Below are 11,751 nucleotides of genomic sequence, written 5' to 3'. Positions count from 1 at the left end.
ACAATAGATAGTAACGTAGACTAGTAACATGCACATGTTATAGTGTATGTTACTACCTTTATAGTGAGGAGTAACATATGTGTGATAACATGAAACACTTCATTTATTACTAGTAGTAACTAGCTATGTTACTACATACCTCTCTTTCTTCATTTATTGCTTGTCACATCATCTGTTTTATTCCGATATGTGTGATGTTACTATCTATATTACTCCCATTGTGGGTAGTCTAAGATATCTCTTGGATATAAGTAATTAAACGAGTTGTGCATGCACATAAACAATCAATTGGTTTGGTACATAATTTGTATTGTCGGCTCTGAATCTGCATCAGAGCTGAAAGTTAACTACACTGAATGTTTCAGACTTGACCTGTCCTTTCAAAAGGATGATCAGAGAGGAGTGTCAACCAAAATTTCGCCAGTAACAAGGGTTTCACCTGGGACGGGCACTGCAACTTTTATCCCAGAATCTCAAAAATACAGGCGGTTATCAATGTGCAGAAGCTAATCCATATATTTTTCCTTTCATTTACCTATTCCTGTCTGGGTCACAATGACTCTAAAATAGTTCAAACATAACAAACCGCAATTGATGCCAGATGTCTGAAGAAAGAAAGCAGAATAACTGAACATTCATTACTGACACTATGAGAAGCAGATAAAAATTCAGCTCACACACACATGAGACATCATGGATCTAATTAATCCAAGCAAGTCACTACGTCTTCGTGTCAATTGACTAACTTTTACAGAAAATACATGGCATGCGTGAATTAACACAATTTTCATATTACATTATAGTCATGAGCGAACAAAATGTTCAAATTAATTCCTACAAGTCCACTACAGCGCTGACCAGTACATGGTGCATAGAACCTACAGCAAACAAGCCGTTTCTGCATCTCAGCTACCAGATCCAGGTACCTGCAGAGCAACCAACGTCATCAGCCAAACACCGAGACCAATATGTAATTTTTTATTGAAGCTGCTACAGCGGGCAAAAGCCGGCCTAAAGGATTTTCACTTTCGTAAAACAAGATTGAGATACAACACAGCAGCTACAGCAGGTAGCACCCAACATATACAAGTGACAGGGAACAACAGAAGAACAACCAGAAACGAGCTATGACAAGCAGTCAACACCAAGAAATTAGCACCCATCACCACTGGGCAGATCAAGAGAGGGAACCACCATCAGAAATAGAGGGAACCAAAGCACTATGCAATGCAACAAAACCTCAGGCCCCTTCAAAGGGCACTAAACACCAAGATCTCACCACCGCCATGAGACCCAACGAGATAGGTCAACCATCATCACCAGGATGACCAAGGCACCGGTCACCGCCACAGATCATTCCACCGCCACCACCGAACACTCCAACAACCGCTCCAAAAACAAACATCAGGTCACCAGCTGCGGATCCATGGCTCCAAAACCTGGCCCCCGGGGGGGGGGGGGGGGGGGGACGACATCGAAGATGCCATCATCGTCCGATCAAGAGAAGGATCTGAGGCTTTCGCCCGGAGCTCCCCAATGACGCCTCCCTGAAGGGAAGCGGCACCCGAAGGCGTCGCCATCATCGTTGCTGACGAGGTTGGCACTAGGCTTTCGCCTGAGGCATCCCATCCTAGTCGTCTCACAACTTTGGTATGACTCAGGCAGTCAGCATTCCTTAATTATCACTGTGGAACTAGTGCCAAAAGCTCAAAGCTCAATCTTATCAGCATTACTGGACAAAACCAACAATTTTTCGCCACTGTCAGGACGGCCGCATGCGCAGGGCCAGTTGGGTCGGGAGGCAGCGGAACGGAGCCGGCAGCCGCTGAGCCGGACGCGGAAGCCCTCAGGCCGGAGCCGGCAGCCCTTGGGCCAGAGCTAGCAGCCCCCGAGCCGGATGCAAGAGCCCCCGGACCGGAGCCGGTAGCCGCGGACCGGACGCAGAAGTTCCCGGGCTGGAGCTGGCAGCCCCCGAGCCGGATGCAAGAACCGTCAGGTCGGCTGGGACGAAGATGGACTGCGAATCGGGGGAGGGCTTGATGGAATGCTAGTGCGGCTGCTCGAGGGAGACGTCGGTTGGAATTGCTTGCCGGGTGAAGCCAATCTTGGCCAACGTTCAGCCGCCTCGTTGTCGCCTCGAGAGACGTGGTGGAACTCACAGCCCTCGAAGTCACCGTTGATTTGCTGGACGAGGAAGCGATAGCTAGCCATGTTGGCGTCCCTGGCGTCCCACTCGTCAGAGACTTGTTGAACCACCAGATCCGAGTCACCGAAGCACAACATGCGTCGGATGCCGATTTCATTGGCCAACCGGAGGCCGTGGAGGAGAGCCTCGTACTCCGCCACGTTGTTCGAGGCAACGAAGTGGATCTACAACGCATATTTCAACACGTCACCCTTGGGGGAGTACAAGACGATGCCGGCTCCCAAGCCGGTGTGCATCCTTGAGTCATCGAAGTGCATGCACCAGTGCATCGAGTCGGGAGGAGGCAGGAAGTCAGCCAGCGCTTGGGACTTGATGGCCATGCAGGGCTCATAGTGGATCGTGTGGGCAGCCAGCTCGATGGCCAATTTGGCGACCCGACCGATGGCATCCCGACTGCCGATGATCTCCGAGAGGGGAGTCGTGCTCACCGTGGTGATGAGGTGCTCCTGGAAGTACTGCTTCATCTTCTTGGCGGCAAAGTACACGTTGTAGCACATCTTCTCGCCGTGGGGGTAGTTTTGCTTAGAGGGAGAGCACCTCGCTCAGGTAGTAGACCAGCCGCTGCACTGGCTGCGCCTTGCCGGCCTCAGGCCACCAGCATCACCACGCTGACCACGTGGGTGGTAGCCCCAATGTACATCAGCATGAGCTCTTTCTCAGCCGGCGCGGCCAGGACGAGTGCGGTGGAGAGCATGCGCTTGAGGTCGCGGAAGGCCTCGTCCGTCCACTCGAGAGGTAGTCTTCTTTATCAATTGATACAGGGGCAGGACCCTCACCCCCAGCCGGCTGACGAACCGGCTGAGGGACGCCTAGCAGCTGATGAACTTCTAGACGTCGCGCAACCAAGCCAGCTTGCGCATGCGCTCGACGGCCTTGATCTTCTTAGGTTGGCGTCAATCCCATGCTCGGAGACGAGTAAGCCAAGGAGCTGGTCGGCTCGCACACTTAGCACGCACTTCTCCGGGTTGAGCTTGATCTGGTACTCGCGCAGGTTTGCGAACGACTCCCGGAGGTCGTCCAGGAGGGTGGGTGCTTCTTGGTCTTCACCACGATGTCGTTCACGTATACATGCACGTTCCCGCCGATCTGCGGCAGGAGGCATTTCTGCATGCAGCGCTGGAAGGTGGCGCTGGCGTTCTTCAAGTCGAATGACATGGTGATGTAGCAGTAGGCCCCAATGGACGGGATGGAGGTCTTCAGCCGGTCGGCCGAGTCCAACTTGATCTGTTGGTAGCCGGAGTAAGCGTCGAGGAACGACAGCAGCTCGTAGCCGGCCATGGAGTCAATCACCTGATCGATCCGAGGCAGGGCGAAAGGGTCTTTGGGGCATGCCTTATTCAGGCTGGTGTAGTCGATGCACATGCGCCATGTGCCATTCTTCAAAACGAGGACCGGGTTGGCCAGCCACTCGAGGTGGAACACTTTCATGATGAAGCCGGCTGGGAGCAGCCGGGCGATCTCCTCACCAATGGTTCTTCACTTCTCCTCGGAGAAACGGCGGAGCGGTTGCTTGACCGGCATGGCATCCAGCCGCACGTGAAGTTTGTGCTCAACGAACTTCCTCGAAACACCAGGCATGTCCTTGGGGCACCATGCAAAGATAGCCCGGTTCTCACGAAGGAAGTCGACGAACTCGCCTTCCTATTTGTTGTCGAGGTAGGTGCTGACGGTGGCGCACTGGGCCAAGTTAGCTGGGTCCAGTGGAACTTGCTTGGTGTCCTTGGACGGCTAAAAGGACGACTCGTTAGCCAGCTGCTGGAAAGGAGGAGTCGGCATGGCCAGCTGCTCACGGGACAGCCACAAGCTAGCGCTTCTCCTCCACAATGACCAGACACTCGGCGAGCTTGGAGCCGGCTTCCGCACACTCAATGGATTTTCTGTAGTCACCGGCTACGGTGATGATGCCCTTGGGACCCAGCATCTTTAGCTTCAGGTAGGCATAATGGGGCACCGCCATGAACTTGGCCAGCGCGGGCCGGCCCAAAAGCGCGTGGTAGGGGCTGCTCAGATCCACCACCTCGAACCAGATCGGCTCACGGCGGAAATTGTGCGGGTCGCCAAACAGCACGTCCAGCCGGACCTTGCTGATGGAGCAAGAGAGCCCCGACACGATGCCGTGGAAGATCGTCTGGCTGGGCTGCAGTTGCTTCTCCTTGAGGCCCAGCTTGATCATGGTGTCACGGTAGAGGATGTTGATGCTGCTACCGCCATCGATGAGCACCCACGTGAAGCGGTAGGTGCGCTTCTCTAAAGCGAAAGTGGGTTCGAGGACGAGGACGTAGCCACCCGGCGTGGACATAACGGTCGGGTGGTCCTCCCGGCGCCAGGTGACCGGCTTCTCAGACCAGTGCATGAACCAAGGAACGGGGCGAGCGGTGGCGTTCACCTTTGGACCGCATGCGCAAGTTGTGCTTGTCGTCAGTCGCGCTGGTGAAGACGATGTAGGACACATCCCGCCGAGGAAAGTCAGCGCGCAGCATGCCGGCTGCCGGAGCCGGCGATGGCGGAGGAGGCAGTGGGGGAGGCAAAGCACCCACGCCTCGTGCCAGGCGTATGTGTCCAGGTGCACTGTCGAGTCATGTGGGAAGAAGGCTTTGCGCCGCTGTGGTGCTTGCATGGCGCGTTGAGCATCTACTCGAAAGTGAGTTTGGGCAGCCAGGCGCCCTTGTCGGTTCGTTGCCGCCGGCTACCTCCCTACTCAGCAGCAACTTGTCGGCTACTGCAGCGGGTATCTGGTTGGTCGCCCTTCCGCTTGTTGTTGTTGTTGTTGTTGTTGTTGTTCTGCCGGCCACCGTCTCCAACCGGCCGCCAGATGCGCCCAGCCGGACCTGCACCCTCATGGCGGAGTCGGTCGTGGCGTACTTGTCTGTCGTGGCCATGGTCGCTGGGTAGAAGCGCATGAGCTTGTGCTTGAGCAGGGTGCCGTCCTGGCACCCGTTGATGAAGTACTAGTCGTTGCGCAGCTTAGTCCACCGCGTAAGGTATTCGCGGAGGGTCTCATCTGGCCCCTGGATGCACATGGAGAGCTGGCGGGGCCGGCCAAGACGCTTGTGCGTGCCGATGAAGTTGCGCACAAACGCCTCGTCAAAGACCAGCTAGGTGTTGATGCTGTTGGCAGGCAGGTTGTTCAGCCACGTCCGGGCCGAGCCAAGCAGCATGAGCGGCACGTAATGCACCACCACGCGCTTGTTGCCGCCGGCTATGCCGACGGCCTTGGTGTAGTCGGTAAGCCAATCCTCCGGCTTGGCAGTCCAGTTGTACTTGGGGGTGTGCGAGGGAGCGTGACGCTCTTGGGGAAGGGTTCGCCATGGATGCGCGGGACGAAGCAAGCCGGCCCGACCAGGCTTTCCTCCTCCAATGCGAGGAAGCGGGCCAGCTGCTCGATGCGATGGCGAGCGTCGTTCTCATCTGGAAGGTCGCGGGGCCCAAGCCAATCGACGACCAAAGGGCAGACAGCCAAACAAGCAGAAGTCGATCGTTCTCGGCGTGCGAGCGGGGTCAAAGGAGCATGCTGCCAGCGAGTGGGGCCGGCAGGCGCGTCACGATGACACCAGCCTCCCCCGCTGCCACGGGACCAGCCCTCGAGGCTGAAAGCCGGCAGAGAGGAAGCTTGGAAAGTGTGCCGGGGGCCTGCTCGGCTGTAGACCGTCGACCAGCATGGGGGTTCCGAGCCAAAGGGGCCCGACCCGTACTGCTCTGCTGTGATGAGGTCGCGGACGCACTGCTGCAGGAGCGCCTCGCCCTCCAGGTGGTCGAATTCGGCCTCAGACTCGGCCTCCTGCGCGGCCCTCATGTTCTGGGCGGGAGTAGCGTAGGTGCGTCGGTTGGCGGCGAACGGCTCACCAATGGCGCCGCCACAGCGTCGCACGTCTCCCTGTCGGCTCGGCTCGACGCCAGCCGGAGTGAGGCCCTAGGCGGTGTTGTACTCACCCTGCGCGGACTCCATCTGGCGCCGCGTGGCGACGAGCTTGGTAGCCTCGGCAAGCAAGAGCTTGCGGGACACCTCGAGCTCAGCCGCAGCGACAGCCGGATCGGAGCTTGGCACTATGGGAGCGTGCAGGTTCTGCACCGTTGTCAGCAGAGGGTTGGACTGGCCAACGCCGGCGGTAGCCGCGCAGCCACCGCAACCGCACGCCAATTGCGGCCGTAGGTGGTGCTGCACTCGGTGGTGAGCTATGTTTTTAGAGCGGTAAAGCGAAGCCTCACTACTTAAGAGGTAAAGCATAAAGCGAGGCGACGCTTTAGACATACTCTGAACCTGATGGGCACTAGAATAGAGTACCATTCAGTGAGACATACATATGTTGATTCTAATCTACCAGTGAGCACATATATTCTAATCCATCCACTAAGCAGTAAGCAACTAGCCAACTACTATAAGAGAGGTAGTAGCAGCACATAACAGCAGAGGAGCTGTGCATAGCATAACACATAACAGAGCAGGAAAGGCATGACAAGCTGGTGCAGATCTGAGCATGGAAGAAAGAGCGAAGAGAGGGGAACGGGGAGAGAAGAGGGTAGGAGCCATACATTGTGGTTGCTTAAGAGGAGGGGGAAGGGGCTACAGCTGGAGAGGAGGAGGGGCTCTGGCCGGAGAGGAGGAAGCTTGTGCAGATCTGAGGAAGTTGCTCCTAGAGGAGAGAGGAGAGAGCTGAAAGCCTAGAGATTTGCACGCTCTGGTTTTGGTTCTCTCTCTTTCTATCCCCTCCTGTAACTGTTTCACATGTGAGCCCAGTTTTCCCGCCCTTGTGTTCCCGCCCAGCCCTTTTTCCCCGCCAGAAATCTCTGTCCCCCTACTTGGCAAGTCTAAGGCGTCCTCTCTGCCCTAAAGCGCCAATCAGGATGCCTAAGCAGGCGCTTCAGACGCTTTAATGTCTAAGGCGGACGCCTTAGACACATATCTAAAGCGAGGTGGGCGCTTTGAGCCTAGAGGGTGCTCTGACGCTTTAGGGACGCTTTACAAATAGAGATGGTGAGCACCTCTACGCGAACACAGAGGTCGTCGATGTCGCTGCGACGTTGCTGCCGCCAGACGACAGCAGGTCAGAGACGATGAGCACCCCGCTGGGGTACTCGTCGGGGACGAGCGCGACAAAGACGCGCAGCTCGCCGAAGGGGGCGACGGAGCCGCCTACAGGGCAGGCGACTGCACCGGGCAGGCTGATCAGACCATGCGTGATGCGCTCGCCGGAGGGAGTGAAGGGTCTCATCCGGAACATAACGGCCAGACCCATGATGGGCGCCAACTATCGTGGTGTGCTCGCGGCAGATGCCATGGGTAGGCTTATTGAACGTGGTTGGGGCCAAAAGACGCTGGTGGGTTCCGGAGGCGAGATTGGGGACAAGTGGTGCGAGACAGACGATGTACCCAGGTTCGGGGCCCTCTAAGGGAGGTAACACCCCTAGTCCTACCGGATCTACTAAGAGGATCACAATGGAACTTCAATGGTGCTCCTTGAGCTGTTTGGGTGGAGTAGAAAGGAGCTAGCTCTCCTGTTCTCCTTGCATGTATTTGTCTGTGTGTGGGATGAATGAGCCGACTCCCTGCATGGGGGGCTCCTGGGAGGTATTATAGACTGACCTCCCAAGGTACAATGGTAAATCTAAGTGGGGGCGGGGCCCTCGTGTCATTGTCTTCATCTTCTCGTGGGGCCGCCGGCTGTGGGACCCGCCGGCAGGACGTCACTGTGGCACGTCGCCCGCCGCATCACAAAGTAGTTGGCACAGTGCCTTGTTGCGCTAACATCAATCTCCCCGGTCAGCGGAGCCGCACGCACTTTAGCCATGCCTCTTTCGGTCAGCGGTGAGGGGTGCACTATTGCTATGCTCTCCCCGTCCTGGGGGAGCGATCTTGTCGTACGGCTGGATGGGACGGGCGCTGACCCGTTGTCTGCCAGCTGCGGCCAGTCGGCCGAAGCTTTGTCGCCGTGCCCAGCCGGCCTGGAGCCAGACAGACGACTGGAAGGCGAGCCGGATCGAGTGGCGATTGCCGCCCTGATGTTTTGAAAATTGCTAAGTGTTGATGCACCTACCCAGGGGTCATCCCCGGACACAATTACCAACCAGTAAAAGTAAAACCAGAAAATATTGAAAAAGCATAGTAAAGGGAAGTTTTTAATTCTGCCACTACTTAGCATTGCATTCTCATCTATGAGGAGGCACGAACAAAGCAATAAGGAATGGGAAAGGGTTCAAGTCAACTGTCATCTGGGAAGCTAGAGGGAGAGAAGCACTTGCATTATCAGAAGGAACTGGAGAACTAAGGATGAAATAGACCCGCAACAAGGCAGTATGATAGAAGGAAGGGCAAGCTAAAGCGCAAATCCAGTAGCTGGGTAAAGGCACATTATGAAGGGGATGAAAAGCTGCTGGGGAAGGGATGAGGAAGCAACACATACAGAAGAGATGCAGGAAGCAGACTGCCATGAGAGCATGACGGGGGGTAGCCAGGGGAGCAACGGTTTAGCAAAGGCTCGTATGGAGAATCTTGGGAGTCCTCTCTTTACATTTGGTTTGTAGAAGTGGCATCTTATACAACAAAAATAACATTTCAGATACCTCAACTTCCATGCAGAAGATAAGCTTACCTGATCAACCAATATATCATGATAGTGTATCTGATCAGCCAGTCACCTTATGCATTGTTCAAAAGTTCAGATCGACCATGTTCACCGCCAACATCTGTTTCTAGAAGGATAATAAGTTAAATAACCAATTATATTCCAAAAGAAAATGAGTAGATATGAGAATGCATCAAGGTGATATTCAGATAAACCTATGGGCGTAATTTTAGAAAGGAAAAAAAATCTCAGGGCTGAAACAACATAAGGAATGGGTAGACAAAACCACACTTCTAGTCAACTTCGAGGAATATCCCTCAAAACAGCATATATTCATTAATACCATAAAAATGAAGAACATATGCAGCCTCAGACTATTAGCTAATCGGAAAAGAGAAGTTATCTAGAATTATTTTAAGCTCATTTCATGGTATATCAAACACAACAGATATGCTCATACTAACCTACCCTATCAACAGAAGTGATCATGACAATTCAGATTAAGATTATATTAGTAAATGAATCTAGGCTGAAAATATGAAATGAACTCAGTTTTTTTCTTAAATGCTGGTGCCAATGGACTTGCGACTCATAGCAAGACTCTCCTCCAAGTGATAAAATCATCAATAGTTTCCTAAATTTGAAACCTTTTCATTGTTGTGGATTTACAAATATTAGAAGATCAGCAGGGATAACAATATTGAATGACAGAACTGTAACTAACATTAAGCTTCCAACTGCACGTATTAAGCTATATACACTTGATTTCTAGTTTTGATGTCGTAATCTAAAGATTCCAACTGTTATGTAGTACCTCATCTTGAGGAAAAAACTGCACTGCAGCTATGCACTACCACTACCATATAAAGTTCTTGCATGTGTGAATAGCCGGGCAAAAATGACATTTAGTTCAACTATTATACAGATAATTTTCAACTTGGTGTTACCTGTTTTATTCTATGGATCTTCACATGCTAAAATTGGACAGACAGAAAGCCTGCTAGACTTAAAGTCCAATGATAGTAACAATACTAGTAGTGATAATAATAGTGTCAGAATATTCGAAAGAAATTGCTACTTTTTTTCGACAAAGAAGGTATCCCCAATCCCCCTCTGCTTCAATCACAATAATCACGCCACACTAGAACAATGACAACCTGCCACCTGGCTATATAAGAACCGGTGACATGTACTGTACTAGATACTGCTAACAAATACTTTGTCCAGCTCAGATGCATTGCATAGAATGCGACCACAGAAAAAAACGCTACAGAACAATAGCGCTATATAATGAAGAGGTCATGAAGCAGCAATATAAATAATCGATATGACACTACATAGAATTGTTAGCTTAGTACCAAAGGATGTGGACAACATTCCATCAACCAATTATCAAATAACAACTTGTTTTTGTCATGCCCACATTGTGAAAGGCATGTTATTACCTGCAGTATACACACTTTCAAATGGATGGCAGTGAGATATACTTTCGGTTTTGGATAGCTTTTTGAACTGCAATGACTGAAGCTGGAGTGCAAAGAGGCCAATAAATGTCCGCAGGAACACCATATTATTTTCCTCAGCAAACCCTAGTACCATAATGCTGCCCTTCTTTGGATTAAGGGAAAGTAGTTTGTCCAGTTCAATAGTTTTTTCCAGCCACCATGAGGCAACACCATTGCAACTGATCTTTCGCTTCCATAATTGAATTGTGTAATCTGCCACAAAGAGGAAACCCAGCCCACCACCATCTGCCCTTATAACCATGATGTGAGCTTCATACGCAAAATCAGGCATCCTTATCAAAGCTAGACTCTGCTTCTCGAGATCAAATTGAAGGATGATTGATGAACAATCAGTAAGAGTCCAGTAAAGGTAGTGCCCAACCAGCATCGGCACAGTGGAAACTGTGATGTCAAATATGTAGTAGAGACGAGAGTCGAGGCCGGACGGAATCGTCGTCGAGATGAGGTTACCCCACATGCCGGTCTCCGACGAGTATACGCAAGCGAGCGCTGCTTCTCCATCTGGCATGCTGAGTCCGCGTGTTGCAATACAGACCACACGGAAGTGGTGGATGTCCCCCACAGCACGAAGCACCGCCCCGTTGATCAGGATCCCCGCTGCCTTGTCGAACGGCGCGGGGATGGCTAGGTGGTGCTGGTCGCCGGTGATGGGGTCCCACACGAGGAATTGGTGCCTCGTACCATCGTAGATGAGCACGAAGCCATGGCGGCAGTTTAGTAGCCTAAAGCGGCACAGGTGGGCGGCCTCCAAAGAGAGGCGGCCAGGAGGGACACGGTTGGGGGCCTCGAGAGCAGGTAGGAAGGAGATACCGTGAAGTTCTTGGACGAAGCAACCGAGGAGGGGAGGGTTGCGGCGGTGGTGGATCCGGAAGCGGCGGAGGAAGCCGGGGTCGGAGGCGAGGCTGCGCCAGCGCTTGCAGACGAGCGAGGCACGGGGTAGGGAGGAGGGCTGCGGCGGGAGGCGGAGGAGGATCTCGGGGAGTAGGTTTTCGTCATCCAGCGGCGCCGCCGCCGCCGAGAGGTGGCGGCGGCTGCTCATCTCGCCCGCCCTAGTCAGTCACTGACGCGATGCGGGATCTGCTGAAATGAAGAGCAGGCCGTGTAGAACTGGGCTGGACACTAAAGCCCACGTTGTGTGCTAATTTATGATTTCGAGCCCAGTAGCCAAACGTATAAAAATAACATCTCTTAACTCGTTTCGGGCGAACCAACATGTGGTTGGATGGTTAGACGGACAATGGTATTTTCAACCCATCAGAGTTTAAATCGCTCGCATTTATTCCTGAATTTATTTTAGAATTTCCGTAAATTTCAAGATGATATGCGGGCTCAGTCTTTCGGAGGTGCTCATAGGGTAGGGTGTACGTGTGTGTGTTCATAGGGGTGAGTGTATGTGCGTATATATGAGCGCTTGTGTCTGTACTGATGGTAAAAAAAACTAGTTTCGAAGGGCTGTTTT

At 52.9% G+C, this 11,751-nt stretch overlaps 1 protein-coding gene across 2 annotated transcripts; it reads right to left on the bottom strand.

The window, feature by feature from the left end:
• Positions 1–606: 606 nt before the first annotated feature.
• LOC125514804 lies at positions 607–11,369 on the bottom strand. Of its 2 annotated transcripts, none has more exons than XM_048680158.1 (3): positions 10,212–11,369; positions 8,794–8,893; positions 607–926 (listed from the first exon to the last, which is right to left on the bottom strand). In XM_048680158.1, the coding sequence occupies exons 1-2, from the start codon at positions 11,329–11,331 to the stop codon at positions 8,841–8,843; spliced, it is 1,173 nt and encodes a 390-aa protein (XP_048536115.1). In that variant the 5' UTR covers positions 11,332–11,369; the 3' UTR covers positions 607–926; positions 8,794–8,840. The 2 variants fall into 2 exon arrangements, with proteins under 2 accessions (XP_048536115.1, XP_048536116.1); XM_048680159.1 differs by having other exon boundaries at positions 8,794–8,887; positions 10,212–11,367.
• Between the last annotated feature and the right edge of the window lie 382 nt (positions 11,370–11,751).

Source organism: Triticum urartu, chromosome 6, assembly GCF_003073215.2.
Source record: "Triticum urartu cultivar G1812 chromosome 6, Tu2.1, whole genome shotgun sequence".
NCBI lineage: Eukaryota > Viridiplantae > Streptophyta > Magnoliopsida > Poales > Poaceae > Triticum > Triticum urartu.
This window is presented reverse-complemented; position numbering and strand designations above follow the sequence as displayed.

Bases quoted from the DNA above. Each gene is read 5' to 3' on its own strand.
- LOC125514804 (XM_048680158.1), bottom strand. From the start codon at position 11,331: ATGAGCAGCCGCCGCCACCTCTCGGCGGCGGCGGCGCCGCTGGATGAC. The intron at 8,894-10,211 runs GTAATAACATGC...TTATCCTTCTAG, and splicing joins TGAAAGTGTGTATACTGCAG to AAACAGATGTTGGCGGTGAA.